This window comes from Bos indicus, chromosome 7 (genome assembly GCF_029378745.1).
Source record: "Bos indicus isolate NIAB-ARS_2022 breed Sahiwal x Tharparkar chromosome 7, NIAB-ARS_B.indTharparkar_mat_pri_1.0, whole genome shotgun sequence".
NCBI lineage: Eukaryota > Metazoa > Chordata > Mammalia > Artiodactyla > Bovidae > Bos > Bos indicus.
Genome location: NC_091766.1, coordinates 41,039,316 through 41,059,353, shown reverse-complemented (window position 1 = coordinate 41,059,353; position 20,038 = coordinate 41,039,316). Strand labels below are relative to the sequence as shown.

The 20,038-nt window shown below is 37.5% G+C and overlaps 1 protein-coding gene across 1 annotated transcript; it reads right to left on the bottom strand.

Moving 5' to 3' along the window:
* Positions 1-12,500: 12,500 nt before the first annotated feature.
* On the bottom strand, positions 12,501-13,472 carry LOC109561023 (olfactory receptor 2W3). The gene has a single exon (XM_019963454.2). The coding sequence runs from the start codon at positions 13,470-13,472 to the stop codon at positions 12,501-12,503; it is 972 nt and encodes a 323-aa protein (XP_019819013.2).
* Between the last annotated feature and the right edge of the window lie 6,566 nt (positions 13,473-20,038).

Here is a 20,038-nt window from a genome sequence, read left to right as displayed (position 1 = left end):
TCCTCTGGAGAAGGGAATACCTACCTACTCCAGTATTCTTGCTTGGAGAATTCTGTGAACCGAGGAGCCTGGAGGGCTACTGTCCATGGGATCACGAAGAGTTGGATATGACTGAGATACAGAACACATGGTGTTCTACCCAAAACAGTTGTCTTTTTAACATTGCCTCCCATCAATGGGCACATTTTATTGCCAATGAAATGGAGCAACAGGCTCAAATTCTTGGGTTACACCAGTCATACCTAGAAGGGGTTGGCTTGATAGAGCAATGCAATGTTCTCCTGAAGGTCAATTCTGGCACCAGCTTTGAGAGTGCACACTGCAAAGTTTGATTCCCATCTGCCTAATGTGCAACACGCTTTAAAACAATAGCCAATGCATGGTGTTGACCTTCCCTTACCTAGATTGTCAGATACAAGGAGGAATTGTAGGTAACCCTACTCACTGTTACACTTAATTATTTCTTGGAAGCATTTTTGGGCTCAGAAACATCTTATTGGACTTAGAGGGTATGGTGGACCTGGTGTCCTTTGAGGGACCATTTACCCAGGAAAGCACCTAAGTTTCTGTTCAGTTGAAAGCTGAGAGTTTATCCTGGTTATTTAGTTCTTCATGCCATTGCTCAAGCTGGTTTTAGAAAAGGCAGAGGAACAAGAGATAAAATCGCCAACATCCGCTGGATCATCGAAAAAGTAAGAGAGTTCCAGAAAAACATCTATTTCTACTTTATTGACTATGCCAAAGCCTTTGACTGTGTGGATCACAATAAACTATGGAAAATTCTGAAAGAGATGGGCATACCAGACCACCTGACATGCCTCTTGAGAAATTTGTATGCAGGTCAGGAAGCAAGAGTTAGAACTGGACATGGAACCACAGACTGGTCCCAAATAGGAAAAGGAGTACATCAAGGCTGTATATTGTCAGCCTGCTTATTTAAATTATATGCAGAGTACATCATGAGGAATGCTGGACTGGAAGAAGCACAAGCTGGAATCAAGATTGCCGGGAGAAATATCAATAACCTCAGATATGCAAATGATACCACCCTTATAGCAGAAAGTGAAGAGGAACTAAAAAGCCTCTTGAGGAAGGTGAAAGAGGAGAGTGAAAAAGTTGGCTTAAAACTCAACATTCAGAAAACGAAGATCATGGCATCTGGTCCCATCACTTCATGGGAAATAAATAGGGAAACAGTGGAAACAGTGTCAGACTTTATTTTTGGGAGGCTCCAAAATCACTGCAGATGGTGACTGCAGCCATGAAATTAAAAGACACTTGCTCCTTGGAAGAAAAGTTATGACCAACCTAGATAGCATATTGAAAAGCAGAGACTACTTTTCCAACAAAGGTCCATCTAGTCAAGGCTATGGTTTTTCCAGTGGTCGTGTATGGATGTGAGAGATGGACTGTGAAGAAAGCTGAGCACCGAAGAATTGATGCTTTTGAACTGTGGTGTTGGAGAAGACTCTTGAGAGTCCCTTGGACTACAAGGAGGTCCAACCAGTCCATTCTGAAGGAGATCAGCCCTGGGATTTCTTTGGAAGGAATGATGCTAAAGCTGAAACTCCAGTACTTTGGCCACCTCATGCGAAGAGTTGACTCATTGGAAAAGACTCTGATGCTGGGAGGGATTGGGGGCAGGAGGAGAAGGGGACGACAGAGGATGAGATGGCTGGATGGCATCACTGACTCGATTGATGTGAGTCTGAGTGAACTCCGGGAGTTGATGATGGACAGGGAGGCCTAGTGTGCTGCGATTCATGGGGTTGCAAAGAGTCAGACACGACTGAGCGACTGAACTGAACTGAACTCAAGATAATCTTTTTTAAATTAATCCAAAATCAATAAACTTGAAAGCTTAATGACACCTGCAAAAAACTTCACATTTATTATACAACATCACTTAATCAAAAGACTGACATCCACTACATTTGCCATATTCTGCTGATTTGAAGGAAGTGTTAGTTGCCACCTGCACTGTGGGGGAAAGGAAGATGTGAAGGTGTGAGCATTGAGAAAGAACATCACAGGGAATCATGTAGAATCTGTCACAACAACCACATTGTCAAGATTTTCTTTGATGTTCAGGTAATTATTTTCCATATCTTAATCCTGTTTTGAAAGAGCCATCCTGCTTGATAAACGTCAACTTTCCACAGATGGAGAAAGTATAGAAACAATTGGCTTTGGCTCTCTTTAAGGTTATAAAATAGGATAAAACAGACTCATAAATGAATCTCTGTTCTGGCTTTTTTCCAGTATGTATGCATTCCTTAAATATTCTGCTGCTTTGACGAAGAAATGAAACATTTTTCACCCTATGGTTATCCTCTTAATTAAGTAGACTTAAAAAAAAGATTTTGCTAATTAAATGGATATCATCACTCTTGTTATTTTTGATTGGCAGTTTCTAGTTATTTTATTTCCCAGGTCAATTATTTAGAATACGATTGAAATCAATCAACTGTTAATAGGGACCTAATTTGCCCATGTGTATCCCAAGGAATTTTTCAATTAGAATAGAGGATAATCCTGCTTCTGAGAGTGAATGCACAATCATCCCTGTGTCTTGCTTGTCATAGCCATGATCACATGGTCTGTGATAACAGTGTAATAACCAGAAACAAGTGGTATATGAAGAGCTTGACAGTGTAGACATAGTGATAAGTGCTTTTTCCTATCCTCAATGCTTTCTTGAAACTAAAGTTGAATAGGTTAGTTCGAGGTAGACAGGAGGTGAAAGGTTATTTGTGGCCTTTGTGGTTGTCATTGTTCTGCTACAGTAAATGTGCAGTGGATGGCAACAAAGAACAAACAAGCATTCACCATGGGGTCCGAGTAGATTCTAACAGGTAAAGTTACTGTTTACTATAAGTTATGAGTGCCACATCAATTTCTTGTGATTTTTTGATAAAATAAGTAAAGCACTTAACAAAATATTGGGACAAGTAACTTATCTCCTGGATAACTTCTGTTGTTATTACTTCTAACTAAGTGCTCCTTTGCTCCCTCTATCTGTAACTGCAGAGCAAGAATTGTTCCTCATTTAAGAGAAGACTGCTTTCCCCACGTGTGCTCTGATCTGCTTTGTCTCCTGTCTCCTTTGAGAATTATCTTTCTTCCTTCTTCATCTTGAGTGATTTCTTGTCTCTTATATCTATTGCATCCCAGGTAGCTAAGTGGTAAAGAACCCACCTGCCAGTGCAGGAGTTTCAGGTTCAATCCCTGATTTGAGATGATCCCTGGAGGAGGAAAAGCAACCCATCCCATTTCTTGCTTGGAAAATTACATGGACTGAATTTCCATGGAATTCCAGGAGCCTGCCAGGCTACAGTCCATGGAGTCGCAAAGAGTTGACACGACTGAGCACACACACACTTCTTCATCTTGAATGATTTCTTTTCTGTCACATCCACTGCATCAGTAATTACATACTCTAGTGTCAGTTACACAACATTCCCTTATTGTGTTATTACTTCATTCATCTATTCAAAAATATTTCATGAAGAATGGCTGCCAGCTTCTGGAGATGACGAAATGACAAGACCCTATATTTGTAGAGTTTGCATGCACCAATTTTCTCTGTGATGAGGAAGAACTTTGTTTTTTTAGGGATAATAAATAAATCACAGTTTCTTGTGATTTATTTTTTTAATTTTTTTATTTGACTTTAAATGTGAATTAGGTCAAATGTATCAAAACTTTTTAAAAAAATCCACATGCTGTTGACTTGATATCTTTCCTCTTTTAATTATGCTTTCAGAAGACTTTAACACTCTCAACTAACTTTTTTCAAGAAAAAAAGTCTATTGGGGGCAGAGGTCATTCCTTCCCCATCTCTAACTCTGGACTATTTTTGTAGCCCTCTTCCTTTCTTAGACAAGCACCATAAAAATGAGGATTAAGTTTTATCTTGCCCTGTATTAAATTGTCAGCTCATTAGAAATCCTAATGCTTTCCTAAAACTGCTTTCAAAGAGGTTTCTAATATCCCCGGGATTGTCACATCACATGGACATTTGCAGTTTCCTTTAATGACTCTCTGATCTCACTGATATGTGCTCCTCCCTTTTGGCAACTTTCCTCATTCACCTCAGCTAGTTTTATTCCTCCTTTTCAATCATCTCTTCTCTGTCTCACTCTCTCTCTCTCTCTCTTTTTGCCACTCATAAAGTCCTTTGCCTCAATTGACCACTTCAGCATTTATCGTTTCCTGGAATATATCTGTCTTCTTCATGATTTTGACCATAATTATTTTCAGAAATTTCCAAATAAATACCTGATATATGTTCTACATAGAATTTCAGACTCTTCTTTAGGAAAGGGAGTCTCCAAAAGGAACTTCAACTCAAAATGTTCAAATTAAAATTCAGAGTTTGTAACCTGCACATAGACACTTGACTCAAATATAATACCTGTTCTTTCATCTAGCAGTTGTCATATCTTTAATTATTTTACTTTTTATATTGTAAAGAATCTGCCTGCAATGCGAGAGACCTGAGTTTGATCCCTGGGTTTGGAAGATCCCCTGGAGAAGGGAAAGGCTACCCACTCCAGTTTTCTAGCCTGAAGAATCCCATGGACAGTATAGGCCATGGAACAAAGAGTCGGACACAACTGAGCAACTTTCACTTTCACTATTTGTATTGTATATCTATGTGTCTGTATGTTCAATTTTATTCAATTGTAAGAATCTTTGTAGTCATATCTGCTGCTCTAACTCTAGTTCCTGAAAAATTAGCTGGCACATAATAGGTGCTCACAGGTGCTCACCATATTTAATTGACGATGAATCAGTAGATGAAGGGTGCAGTTTTGGTCCCCTTTGCAACACCTACCATGAAGATGAAAATTGTGGATCGGTCTAATAGGTGAGACTCATTGTGGAGTACTAACTCGCCACATGGCTATAAAATATCTTGCCTTGTATGGCTCTTCAAAGCTCCTTTCCATCCGCTAGATAGGAAACTGCTTGATTCATGAATATCCTTGAATAAAGGCAATAAATTTCTTTTATATTCAGTTGAATTTTTATTTTAACAGAAGAGGAAACTTTATTGTGGTTAAAAAAGCAAAATAAAAGCAATTAGTTTCTCAAGTGGAGAAATACTGTACTTTAAATTGCAGTGTTTGCAGGACTTATTAATATGAGGACTCCAACTTACAGAACAGGAAAAAGTTTTCCTGGGTCCTCTTAGGTATGAAAATTAAAGTGACAAGGACAAATTAACAAAAGAAAAACACATGAATTTATCTAATTTAAGTTTTATGTGACATGGAACTTCACAAGGAAATGAGACTCCCCCCCACAAAAAAAGACTTGGCTCTGAATATTTTTATGCTAGGTTTGATGAAGAGTGGACTGTCATGGTTGAATGTGATAGTTTAAGGAGTATGAGGTAAGTGTAGTAAACTCAGGGAAACTTAGCATAGCCTGTTTGCTAGAATTCTTCTTAGTAGCCCTTTGTCTTTAGAGATAAGAATGTCCCATTACTCAAGGTTTGGGGAGGGTACCTCTCACATGGGAATTTTATGACATATTTCAGGGGACATGAGTGAGGGAAAGGTCAGAGTCTTTTAGCATATATCATTCTCTCAAACTCTTTCTGTTTAAACTATTCAACATGCTAAAGCACCATGTTTTGGAGTAACATTTCCTGAACCCCACTAGTCCACTCAGGATTACACACAAGTGATATAGCACAGTGGCTAAACTCCTGCATTCTTACTCTCCCAGGAACTGGATATTAAAATAGATGAGCTCTAACTTTCTCTCTTGTAATACAGATGTGACACTACCCACTTCACTGTCTTTAATGAGGATTTAATGAGTAAATGCAGGTAAAACCCTAATAGTGGCAGCCACACATCAAAGACCCCAAAAGTGCTAACTGCTTTTGTGTTCAGTTGCTCAGTGTGTTCAACTCTTTGCGACCCCATGGACTGTAGACCACCAGGCTTCTCTGTTCATGAAATTTTCCAAGCAAGAGTACTGGAGTGGGTTGCCATTTCCTACTCCAGAGGATCTTCGTGACCCAGGGATCAAACCCACATCTCTTACATTGACAGGTGGATTCTCCAGCACTCTGTCACTTGGAAAACCCTAATTATTTAAGCAGAGTAGAAAAAAAAGTTGTGTTTCTGAAGAAAACTATTATCTCTGGCACACATGTCTGGCTATCAGATTCTAGCCCCCTTTCATTGAATTTGAGCTATTTGTACTTTTTGTAAGTTGTAGGCAATTAATAGATATGCATGTCATGCTGTGTCTACTAGACATTTATTTGACTGCCTTCCACCCAGTGGACAAAACAGTTTTGCTGTATTCTCACTTCAAACCAACATTTCTTAACTTAGTAAAGTTTTAGTGGCTTCAATTTCCATTAAGTTCTTTATAGCATCTGCCTGAACACCTCAGATCCCATGAGTAAAAGAAAAAAAAAAAACCTTTAACATGAGTTCACTTATATTTATGAGGCATGATTTTACTGAAAGTTATTTTTTAAAGTATGCATGGTAATTGTGGTATTAATAGGAGAGGGAGTCCCGGCTGTAGTTTAAAAATGAGTTGATTAGACAAGAATCAAAATAGAGATAGAAAATAAAAAATAGGTAGACAAAAAATAAAACATAAGGGCTGTTTAAAGAAGAGGCACCATTAAGAGAGAATAAAAAAGGAGTACCTGAAGAAAGTTGCAGTCAACAGGCAATGATTGGAACAGAAACCATTCACCCACTAGAGAAGCCAATTTATCCTATTCTGTCCTATGTCACATGTTGACAAAATTTTAATCTCAATTTTTCAACATGTGGAGAAATAACTGTGAAGCAAAATGTGCTGCAAAATTAAGGAGATGACTTTTTCAAGCTACTGCAATATAAAGGGCATTCCTTAAAGAGAGTCAAATGACAAAAATAAATTAGTAACAAGTTTTATGCCCTTTATTTCAGGGAAAACGATTCAAGGATTGGAGTTCAGTGCCTGACAAACAGTGGAACACTCTTCCACAATGATGTCTGGGCAAGAGTGAGCTGTATAGAATATTAGAAATGGTAGTGCAAGAAGAGTGCATGATCAGCTGAGGTTGCACATATTATTTCATTGGCCAAAAAGTTCCTTAATTTTTTTTAAGTAAAAATGAAGACACATTTTTTTTTCATTTTCATCAATAACTTTATTGAGCAATGTATTTACCATTTTGTTCCACTACCTTCTGCCATTTTAAAGACAACTTTGTAATTTCATCTTTCCAAAACTTTTTGTCTTTTTGAGCAAAGAAAAGATACCTATTCCAGGTACCATTTACAGTCTTTTGAGGAATTGAATTGTTTTCCATTAAGAGAATTTTGTAAAGATTAAATGGACATCTGAATATGCAATGTTTTGGTGAATACAGCGGATGAATCACAATTTCTTGGCCAAGCTGTAACAGTTTTTGCCTAGTCATCAAAAAAGAAAAAAAAAAAAAATGTGGACTTATAGTATCCTGATGGGAGATTAGTCATTTTCTGTTGACTGATTCTGGACACTTTTTTGTTGAGTGTTGCTTTCAGTCGATCTAATTGGGAGCAGTACTTGTCAGAATTAATTGTTCGATTTTCCAGAAGGCGATCATACTGGAGGACTCCTTTCCAGTTCCACCACATATACAACATCACCTTCTTTGTATGAAGACTGGCCTGTGGTGTGGTTGGTGGTAGTTCATTTTGCTTTTCACACAATCTCTTCCACTGCACATTATTGTACAGTATCCACTTTTTATTGCCTAACAATTTGTTTTTAAAATGAAACAATTTCCTTACATTTCAGTGGAAATCATATGTAGAAATATGGTCAACGAGATTTTTTCATTTAACTTATATGGAACCCAAACATCAAAGTAATTAACATAATCAAGCTGGTACAAATGATAGTCAGTGCTTGATTTGGATATTTTGAGTATGTGGGCTATCTCCCGCATGGTACAACATTGAATGTTCTCAGTTAATGTCTCGGTTTGATTGCTATCAACTTCAACTTATCTAACTGATCAGGGAGCATTGTCTAGCCAGAAACCTCTAGCACAAAACTTCACAAATCACTTTTGACACATTCAAACAGTCATAGCACCTTCTTCATACACTGCACAGATCTTTTCTTTCATTTCAGTTGCATTTTTACCTTTCTTAAAATAAAAAAGCATAATATGCTGAAAATGTTTTTTCTTCCATCTTCAATATTAAAATAGATACACAAAAATTCATCAATTTTGATGTTTTTTTTTTGATGCATGCTAATAGCTGCCACAGAACAATCTAACATAACAATTCAAATGAAGTTAAAGACAACAAAGCACTACTAGAGCCATTTTATGGGGGTAAAAAATGAATCTTTGGCCAACCCAATAAATAACAAAAATTCAGCTGAGCATTTGAAAGACCTAATTTGCTTTATCAAATAATTCATGAAACAGGCAACATTCCATCCAACAAGTAGAGAAGAGTTCTGAGGAGCTGTGCAAAATGGAAGGCCTACATAGGCAGAAGAGAAAGAGTGGGTGACTTCAGGCTTAGGTAAAGGACCTCCTGGGGATGGAAGAGGGTTACATGGTGGACTTCCTCATCAGTTCTGATGAGAAAATTCCAAACTGAGCTGTTGAGACTGTATTCCTGAAAGAGGTTGTGACTGCAATTAAACTGGATGTTAAGTCTTACTTTGCTGACATGGGTCTTAGCACAAATGGCTCCATTTTGGGCCTGTTTCTCTTCTAATGCATATCTGACGTTATTTTAAAAAACCAAGGACCAACCAAGAATAAAGTCCAGAATTACCTTGGAGCATTTGGAGATTGGCTGCCTGGTTATACTGCATTTCTCATCAAGCAGAACACAGAATTTCAGTTTGCTGATGTTGCACCCTAGGGATAAGCATCTCCATCTTGGGCATTGAAATATATTTCAACATGAGGAAAATCTCCTTGTAAAGAAAATGGCTTGAGGATCTTACTTAGCAGCTGAAAAAGGGAGTAATGAGTCTTTGGAAGAAGAGAGAGGGGACATATATGAGTTATGTGAGGATGAGTCATTCTTCACAGTTTGCCCTTTACTGGCACATAAAAAGAGTAAGGGGATTTCTTATCTGTAGTTATTTTCTGGAAGAATGGGACTCCAGTAAAATCAACTTTGTTCTGGCTTAGACCCAGTGAGTGGAGTATCTTACACAATTCCATAGCAACTATATTGGTTGGTTCCCCCATGTCATAAAATAATCAGAGATATTATAGACAACAGATCTAAATGGAGTTGCTTATTATAAACTCCACATCATCAGACTTTTAAAATATAGTTTCAGCTTTCCTAGAAATGGAATCTTAAGCCAGCCAATTAGGATTGCATGATCAGCATTAATTAGGTAATCTACCTTAGATACTCTTTTCTCTCCTATAAGGAAAGTAACAAGTAATAGCACAAAAACAAATGTGTTTTTGCCAAGTACAAGTCTCTGCCCTCTTCTGCCTATAAGCATCTTTCATTTTGCACAGTTGTTTAGTTGCTTCCTTTCTGCTGGAAGGATGATGCCAGAGCATAAATCACTGAATAAAACCAATAAAATCTTTAAATTTTACCCAGTTGAAATCTGTCCCTTAACTGAAGAAGCATAATAAAAATCACCACAGTGCACATTCGACTACTTTCATTCCTTAGAGTTTTGTGAACATTCTTTGCTATGTTTAGGGTATTTTCCAAAGTTAGGAACACTGGCGATAGTCTAGTTACTATTCCTTAAGTCCCCTCTTCTCAAGAGGCTGCTCTTCAAGCTCACTTAGGGTGTCCAGCAAGTTATTTCCAAAAAGAGAATGAGTTTGGAAAAGCCCTATGAGCAATTTTATAGGGTTGATCATCTACAAGCCCTGGTTATCTCTTAAATTTCCCCCCATCAGTTCTGCATCAAGGAAGCATTGTGGAATTTTATAACTCTAGGCAGAAACTCTAACTCCCATACAAGTAGCTCTCATTCTCTTATTTCGTCAGCCCAACTGTGTCACTGTGCTGTGCTGTACTGAGTTGCTCAGTCGTGTTTCACTCTTTGCGAACCCATGGACTGCAATCAGCCAGGTTCTTCTTTCCATGGGGATTCTCCAGGCAAGAATACTGAAGTGGGTTGCCATGCTCTCCTCCAGGCTTGCCAACCCAAGGATCAAACCCAGATTTTCTGCATTGCAGGTGGATTCTTTACCTACTGAGCCACCCCAGAAGCCCAAATCATTACTTCTTTAAAAAAGCAGTTTGGAATGTTCAAACTGATCCCCTTGAAGTACAGACATCTCCCTTCCAGTAGTCCCTGGCTCATATATACTTAAATGACCCCAATGGGACTCTGTCCTTGGAGATAAGGTGAGAGAGTGAAGAGGTTAGAAAGGGAGGGTGAGAATACAAGGCTCACTGTGGAGAAGGAGAGGCTGTGAAGTTGAGGGAACTGAGAATAGACAGGATGGCAGCACTCAGTCAGCCTCTTCTCTTTACTTCTTCCCCATTTTATTTCCCCTTAATCTGTGAGTTCTATCTCAGATTTTTCCAGAGTGTGTGTATCCTGCTAAAAAAATTGGTAGGTGATTAATTTCCTATGGCATTAAAGTGTGATCTGAAAAAAATAAATAAATAAATAAAGTGTGATCTGAGAGGCAGCAGCAAGGGAGTGAGGGCATCCCTTGGAAAATTTGCAGAAATGCAGAATTTCAGGATCCTACTAGACTAGTAAACTAAATGTTATAAAGATCCTGGGTAATTCATTTGCACATTAATTGGAAGAAACCCTTGATGGGGTTCAGTACATATTGTCTCAAAATATGGCGTTTTGGTGTATTGCATATTTGAGTTGAAGACATTTGTGAAAAGGCAGGAGCAGGAAGGACTTTCTGACCTTCATCTGAAGTGGTTCATAAAACCCTTCAATGAGGTTACCCTTCTTATTTCGTGTTCCTTGAGGAAAGGAATATTTTTATTTCAAAGATGGAGGAACATTGAGAGGCATCTAAATACACATGCCTTGCTAAGTTTTCCCCAATTTCTTACCAATAGCTCAGCTCCCATTGCCTATCAAATTTCTTCACCACTGTCCACTCTTCATCAAATGTGGAATAAAAAAATACAATTTTGGGGGTCTTCATTTCCTCAGGCGGAGAAGGCAATGGCACCCCACTCCAGTACTCTTGCCTGGAAAATCCCATGGACGGAGGAGCCTGGTAGGCTGCAGTCCATAGGGTCGCTAAGAGTCGGACATGACTGAGCGACTTCACTTTCACTTTTCACTTTCATGCATTGGAGAAGGAAATGGCAACCCACTCCAGTGTTCTTGCCTGGAGAATCCCAGGGATGGGGGAGCCTGGTGGGCTGCCGTCTATGGGGTCACACAGAGTCGGACACAACTGAAGTGACTTAGCAGCAGCAGCAGCATTTCCTCATGAAGTATCCTATGCCATGAAAAACATATATTAAATAAATTTGTGTGATTTTTCTCCCATTAACCTATCTTTGTAAGTTTAATTTCAGATCCAGACACTCAAAAAGGTCCCAGGAAAACTTTTTCCTTTCCTACATCTGGGACTGTATTATGCAAAGAAGGGTAATAAGTCATGCTGCTTGTTTTACTTACTAAATGCTTACATATTTTTACTCTTTAAAAATTTGTGTAGCAATAGAATCATCAGTCACATAGAACATGGAGAAATTTTTTGGTTCAGTTCTATTTGAGTAAATGATTTAACCTCAAAGCCTCAAATACCATATGGGCAAAATAAGGGTAATACAAGTCATATGATCTCCACACATGCAGAGAAGTTTAGATGACTTAAGAGCACCTGACTCATAACAGGAACTTAATAAACATCAGGTCCTTCTCACTAACAAAATAAAAACATACCTGAGAAATAGTGATGCTTTAAGATTTAAATGACACACATATTATTGTTATAGGTTAATTTCTTGGTTTATCCAGAGTTCTTACAACAAACTTTGGGGAAAATGTCAAAGTTTGGGGACAAAGTGTAGACAACACATATGACTCAATGAAAAGCTTTGGATAGCAATTTGAAAAATGCAAGCATCCCTATGCTGAATTCCCATGTTGATGGCTGTTGACTAAGAGAAGTAATTGATCTGTGATCATTCTCACTAAAACACCCATCATTGCATTAGTGCATTAAAAACAAACAACAACAAAGGCAAAATCTTATTAAGAAAAGAAGTTTCCTTCTTGGCACTCTGGTACAAAGTTGGAGAAACTCATCTTTATATCTATATCACTGTGTCTTCATACCTGCTTTACGGATCACCTAGAGGTTTTTGGGTGATATATGTTTTCCAGTTCACTCATCAAAACATATACTGTTTCGATGGAACTAAACCAGTTGTAAAGAAGTCCAGGGAAAGGTAAATAAATTGGGAAGCAAAGGTAAGACCCAGATCTGATGCAACAATTGCAGATTCCATCAATGGTGCCTGATGGAGTTCATAACCAGGCTAGAGATGCCTGTCTGGTCCTTTCACTCTTACTCTTTTCTTCTCCCTGTCATGCAGCAACAACCTCCTCAATGCCCCCTTCACCTCTTTGTTTCTGAGGGTGTAGATCAGGGGATTCAGGAGTGGGGTGACAATGTTGTAGAAGAGGGTGAGGAACTTGCCTTGATCCTGGGAGGAGCTGTTTCCAGGTTGCATGTACATGTAAATGATGTTTCCGTAGAAAAGTGAGACCACTGTGAGATGGGAGCCACAGGTGTTGAAGGTCTTTTGCCTGCCTGATGCTGACTGAATTTGTAACACAGCCCTCACGATGTAACCATAGGAGACCAGGATAAATACAAGGGGTGAGAGTACAATGCCCACTGCCAGTACAAAGACAGTGCCCTCAATGGCAGCTGTATTCACACAGGCCATTCGTATCAGGGCAGGCATCTCACACAGGAAGTGGTCCACACTGTGACGCCCACAGCGGGATAAGCGTAGGGTGACTGGGGACATGGCCAAGGAGTTGGCCACCCCACAGCCCCAGGCTATGAACACCAAGCCTAGGCAAAGCCGGGGATTCATGATCACCATGTAGTGCAGGGGCTTGCAGACTGCAACAAACCGGTCATATGCCATGACTGCCAGGAGTAGACATTCCACACCACCCAGACCCAGGAATAGGAAGAGCTGGATGGCACAGCCTGTGTAGCTGATGGTCTTGTCACTTCCACTCAAGTTATACAGAAGCTGAGGGATGGAGCTGGTGGTAAAACTAAGGTCCAGGAAGGAGAGATGGGCGAGGAAGAAGTACATGGGAGTGTGGAGGTGAGGATCCAGCCAAGACACCAGGATGATGGTAGTGTTGCCCACAAGGATCAGGAGATATGCGATCAAGATAACCACAAAGAGGATTCTCTCCAGATGGGGCCGATCAGAAAATCCCAAAAGGATGAAATTTCCCTGGTTGCTCTCATTGGTCCCATCCATCTCTACTGCACCTGAAGAGGAATATTGATACTAATAATGTGAACAGCCAATAAAATGGAGTGTTTACTATGAATGTTTACAGGCATTCTTCTATGTTTTTTACATTTATTTACTCATTTAACTCCAACTAGAATGGTACAAAGTTGGCACTCTTACTATCCTTGACCTACAGAAACGGAAACTGAGACAGATGTATGTTAAGTAAATTATCGTATTCTAGAAGGGGCAGAATGAATTTTGAACACAGAAAATGGGGCTTAGAGTCTTTATCTTTCACTGATGGTAGTGCCTCTAATCCCAAAGTCAGGAAAGATAAATCCTCCCATGGCCCAACTATTGATTCTTCTTGAGACACAAGTTCTTAAGCTCCTGCTGTAACCTCAAAGGCCCAAAGACATATCCATTTTATGCAGAATATTTGTCTATTCTTTATCCCAAAGACACTTCACTCGTTTGATTATTATTCTTGAGGTAATTTTAAAGTATCTGTACAGATAATGTATAAGACAATAAAATATTACTAAATAATATGCACATAAAATTAATCTCTCTTTGTCTCTTTCCTGCCATCTCTGTCTCTATTTTTCTGTCCCTATGTGTGTATGTCTTTCTCTCTCTCTCTCTCAGATAGGTCTTGCATAGAAGGAATAATTCTTTTCTTCCAAAATATTATATACTGCTTGAGGAAAAAATATAACATTTTGTAATGGATAATGCAACTTTAATGCAATTATTCACATATATGTTCAGAATTTCTATCAAATTGCAATTCCAAGAACCTATCACATTCAAAGCAAAGAATGTTTGAGGACAAAACCACAAGTCTTACAGATAGATATAGAGAAGTAGATTGCAAACAATTTAAGTTGCAATTCCAATCTCCTCCGTTACGATCTCTTAACCAACAAGATACCATTACAAGCTATTTGAAAGATCACTTACCTTTACATAGTTTTCCCATCTAATATGGTAATACTCAAACTACTTACACATATGTTCTGTTATTTTATTAATATGAAAAAGTTGGTAAATATGAAAGTTTATATGTATGCTATATAAAACTCATATGACATATAAAAATGAGATTAGGCAGGAAAATTCTGAAGGAAAAAAAAAAGTCTAATGAGGAGAAACTATCCTTATATATATCAAACATACACTGAAAATATAATAATTTAACATGATCGGAATTTCCTTGGTGGTCCAGTGGTTAAGAGTCCACTTTGCAATGCAGAGGACATGTGTTCCATCCCTGGCTGGGGAGCTAAGATCTCATATGCTGTGGGCAACTAAGCTCACACCACAGCTAGAGAGAAGCCATCAGGCTGCTGAGAAAGATCCTGCAAGCTGCACCTAAAACCTGACGCAGCCAAATAAATAAATATTTAATATAAACAACAAAAAAAGAAAAAAGAACAACAACATGATCACTGAAAAGGCATTTGGGGTTGGGGAGTGTGGATCTTTAAATTACTCCTTTCAACAAAACTAATTACAAATCAAATATTTAAAGTGTTAAAAATACAGCCACTATAAGAAAGTCAACCATTGCTCAATACACCTCTCTCTTGCTCTTTTTTTTCTTTTTCCTGATCATCTTGGATTTAGGTAGATCTCACTAGATAAGTTTCAATTTTTGAAAGTATGAAGCAAATATATATTTGATTCCATATTTTTTTAAAAATCTGTACTACAAAAAGACAACTAACAAAGTCTAAAGAATAATGTCAATACTATCAAACTTCAACATGAAAACTGAAAGCTGTCTTAACAAGAAAATATGTAACAAAGTAATGTAGATAATAATTTGAGCATTTTACAGAAAATAATTATTTACAATAATGTGACAAAACATCAGAATTGTTCTCACTGATGATTGAGTATATAAAGTATAAATATAAATGTATTTGCTTCTTAGATATGTATTTATAGGTGTGGTATATACAGAGTTGGGGAAAGTGTGGGGAAATGAGCCCATTAACTCCTGATAGGAATTTAAATTGAAATAGTATCTTTGGCAGAATCTTAGAAGAGATCATTAATTATGAATAACATATATGCTGACATTCTTCATGTTATTTTAACAAAAACAATTATACCTTATAAAATTTTAAATCACATGTGGTTTTTTTGACTCATTAATTCTGAATATTGGAATCTGTCCTGCATTTATTAACATACAACATGTAATGTAATTCCTCCAAAGTCTTCATTATAGTATTGATTGAAACAGATAATACTCAGAAATAATATATATGTTCAGTTATTGAAATGATTTAATAAATAACAACCTTGTGAACTTGAAACAAATAACTACTAAATAAAAATAATATATGTATGTGGCTTCACTGGGCATTTTTTCCAAAAATCTTATTAATTTTAAACAAGGAAAAGGCAAAATGTAATGTATAGTGAGGTTATATGTGGTCTGGTCCCATCTTTTTGGTCAGTAAATCTATGTATAAATATTCATACCAAAATAGAACCAATATCTAGAAATATGTACATTGAATTATCAAAAAGGCTCACTTCTAGAACATGAGATGGAGTTTAAGGGAGACTTTAATGTCTACACATCCTTTGTTTATAAAATAGGAAATAGTAATCATGAGTTGTTATAAAATTTAAAAAGAATATTTATACATGTATGTGCATAGGATTATATACCTAGGAAATTTCCCTAGAAATGATTCTGTCTTTTTTAAAATCAGTTAATGTATCTTTTTAACTTAGTTATTCCTTCTTTACAGAAATCATTGCCTCATCCCCCTTAATATATATATATATACATATATATATATATATATATATATGTAATTATCAAACTGAAAAAGGAAGAAAAGTAGGAAGAAAGGAAGTTAGGAAGAAAAAAAAGACTGAAAGAAATTTTCAGTCTACATAATAATACCAGTGTTTTGAAACAAACTGATGCACAATTTCATACTCTTAAAATTGTAAATCCTGGGATATAAGAGAAAATTGAGTATGAGGAGCTGAAGATGAGCCAAATGCAATGACAAGGCAAGAGTGGTTTTCAAGAGAACTGGAAATCCAATCTCTTGAATTGCTTTTACAACTTTGATGCTGGCTTCAAGAATGGCTTCTTCACAGGAAAATTAAAGAAAACTGAAAGAGAGTGCTCTTGCTAGTTTTCAATCAAGAAGCTGTGCCTTTTCTCCTGTTCAAGTGGAACACTTGTCCTAAGCATTGGGGACCTGAGACAGCGTCCACAAGCCTTGTTGCTGTCACACACCTTTCTACCTGGAAGAAACCCACCTCTCAGATGGGATCCAGAGTACCTTCACTTTCTAAGCAGCTCTGGGAAGGAACTAATTTCTCCCCTTATATTCAAACTTTGGAAGGAATATAATAAGTTTTCCTTTCTCTGTTTGAGGTCCTTCTTAACATACTGGTTCAGGGTTAACAGCCTCCCCTACCTTCTCACATCTCCACCGGTGGTTTATACTTCGTAAGAACCTTTTACAGCCACCATGAATATCTTCATATTTAATGCAATCATGCACTTGTGTTTTGCACACAATGAATTTTATTGTATGTCATGTGGATTTGTCACCACTGTCTTGGTGAGGGGAGAGAATGGGCAATAACCTAGTTATCTTTCATTTTATATACATGGGCACAGCTTGGGAGATCAAAGAATAAACAATTCATTGCTTACTATTGTAGTTCAAGTCTTCCCTATCTTGGAGAAACACTTCCTCTTCATTGCTCAATGGTTAAAAAAAAAAAAAAAAAAAAAGCAGTAACAAGTGCTAAACTGGAGAGATCAAAGCTCTTCCTACCCACGTGGGTGATGACTCATAGAAAGGTCAGGAAATGAATCCAATTATTGACAACTCACAGTTTTTCAGATATGATTTTTCATGAAGTTTGAGATAGCAGAACAGATCACCTGCTTGAAGACTATTGATTTTTAAAACGTGTTTTAAATTGAGCATTTAGGAGAGTGTGTGTTGACACTGTACCTAGAGGTAAAATCTATTTTCCTTGTAGGTGCTGGTCAGCATGTGAACACTATGGTCCCCAAATGCACCGTTCTACCTCAGAAATGCACAGAATTAAACAACAAAGCAAAAAATATATATTTTTTTTTTTCAGCTCCTACAGAGCAAGAAGTCATACAATTAAAAATTTTAGTTTATTTCCAAAGCATGTCTAACCTTGCAGATTCAATAATCTCAAACTCACACAAATTTCATATGCCAGTAGCTATACTGGCATATGAAAGAAAATGGGATTGATGATTTCAGAGTGGACAGCAGGCCTAGATCTTCCCAGTCAAGAGCTGGCATTTCTCCATCTCCTCCCATGAGGCTATAATATCTTTTCAATGCTATTCTTTTTTAATGAAACACATATCTTAGCTCTTACTTTCTAATGTTTGCCTGACAGATAACAAACTCTAGCCCTAGTACAAAAAGTGAACTTTTATGCTGCATTTATTCATATTTTGTCCCTCACTACTTTTATATATTATACTTTAAAAATTGTTTTGCATTGGTAAAGTTATTGCTTTCTTATGACTAAAAAATAAGAGCTTTATATATGTATTTGTCTGTAGATTTGTGTCTTGGCATGGGGTCACAAAGAGTTGGACATGACTGAGCGACTGAACAACAAATGTTAGTCATAATCCATACATTTTCCAAGAGCAAGGAGGATGTTTATCATTTTCTTTTTTCTATTTCTTTGATATGTTTCATGTGTTTTTTTCTTTTTTAATTTATTTAACAAACCAACAAAAGGGTGCAGACTGATGAGCAGAACTCCTTTGTTGGATATTCTGAGACTTAGTTTCCAACGTGGTAGATAGGGGGATCCCTACATCAACAAACCTTGGACACCAGCAGAGTGTCTGAGAATTCAACTCAATTCTGATACTACCCAGAGAAAGTATCAGATTTTACAGGTTAAATGTTCAGTCTTACAAGACTTCTCCCACTGCCTAACCATTTCAGAAGCCAGTTGCAAGCCCAAACTATTACCTGTGCTTCTGACCAACTGGCTACAGATTGAAGGTTCCATCAATCCCCTCCTTGGACTTCAGATCCCAGCCACAAGTCCAGGTTGTTACCTGTGCTTCTGAGCAAATGGCTCTAGATCAGAGATTCCCATGACACCCTCCTCAGGTTAGATGAATTTGTTAGAATGACTCATAGAACACAGAAAAACATTATACTTACTAGATCATTAGTATATTTTGAAAAGGATATAACTCAGAAACAGCCAGATGAAAGAGATGTAGAGGGCAAGGCATGTTGGAAGGGCATTCTCCCTTTATCTCCACATGTTCACCGACCAGGAAGTTCTCCCAACCCTGTCTTTTTGGGCTTTAATGGAGGTTTCATGAAATATCATTGATTGATTACAATATTGGCCACTGAATATTGATTCAACCTCTAGCCCTTCTGCTCTCCCCAGAGGTCAAGGGGTGGGGCTGAAAATTCCAACCATAACTGTCCCCATCCTTAAAGTACTTTCCAGAGTCACCTCACTAACATAACAAAAGACATATTTATTATCAACACTTAGGAAATTCCAAGGTTTAGGGAGCTGTAAGTCAGGAATGCATAAAACTTACAAATTATAATATCACAGTTCCGAAATCCAGAAGTCTACTCACCATTTTTACTCGTAGGCTACCAGGTATCATTAAAAGTCAAAAGTCAAAATGTGTGGATCTTATTATAGGAGGATTGTGAGTTGTCTTATTCCCGCCTGTGTGCACATAGGACCATAGCCATAGTGCAATTCCAGATGTGGGAGGAAATAAAGGCACTTCTCTTGGGTTGGCCCATTCCTCTATAAGTGAAGTGGACCACAATATTTGTGTAGAGGAGTTTATGGTGATGACAGTAAGATGCAGTTCTCCTGAGAAAGACTGGAGATGGACCAGTGGTCTGGTTTTCTCAACAGCCCCAACCTCTAGGGAAATTTCTGAACCCACAGGGGTCATTAGTACATACACTGAGGTGTGATGTAGGTATATATCACATCAAACTCTATAATCTCCCATAGGGTCCAGACAGAAAATGAGGACTATGAAAATTTGTTCCTTGATATGAAAAGGACTTATTACTTTACGTAAGTAAAATTGGAGACTCAGTTTTTCTTCCATAAATATAGACGGAATATTTGCTTCCTTTCTCTGTTCCTGAGAATTATCATGTATCTAAAAATTAGCCAAGGTATAATCAGTCCCATCCTACTTGGAAGAATAATTTTTTTCCCTTAGTTCTATTGATAATACTGCAAAAGTATTTTGTCATTTTTTTTTCTAAGAATTTTTTTTCATGAAAAAGAAAGGACTCATTGACCTAGACAGCTGAAAAATTGGATAGGTGCAATGGTTAATTTAGAACTTTATTATTAATTTAAGGAACCAGTAGGGCAACTGATTTTATTTATTTACTTAGGATTTGAAGCGAAGATGTCAGCATAGTGGATTTATACTTTAGTTTCAGAAAGTAACTAGGGTAAAATTAAGCAATTATCAGGAACTCTTGATTTATTAGACTGTGTATATATGACTGTGCTTTTAATGT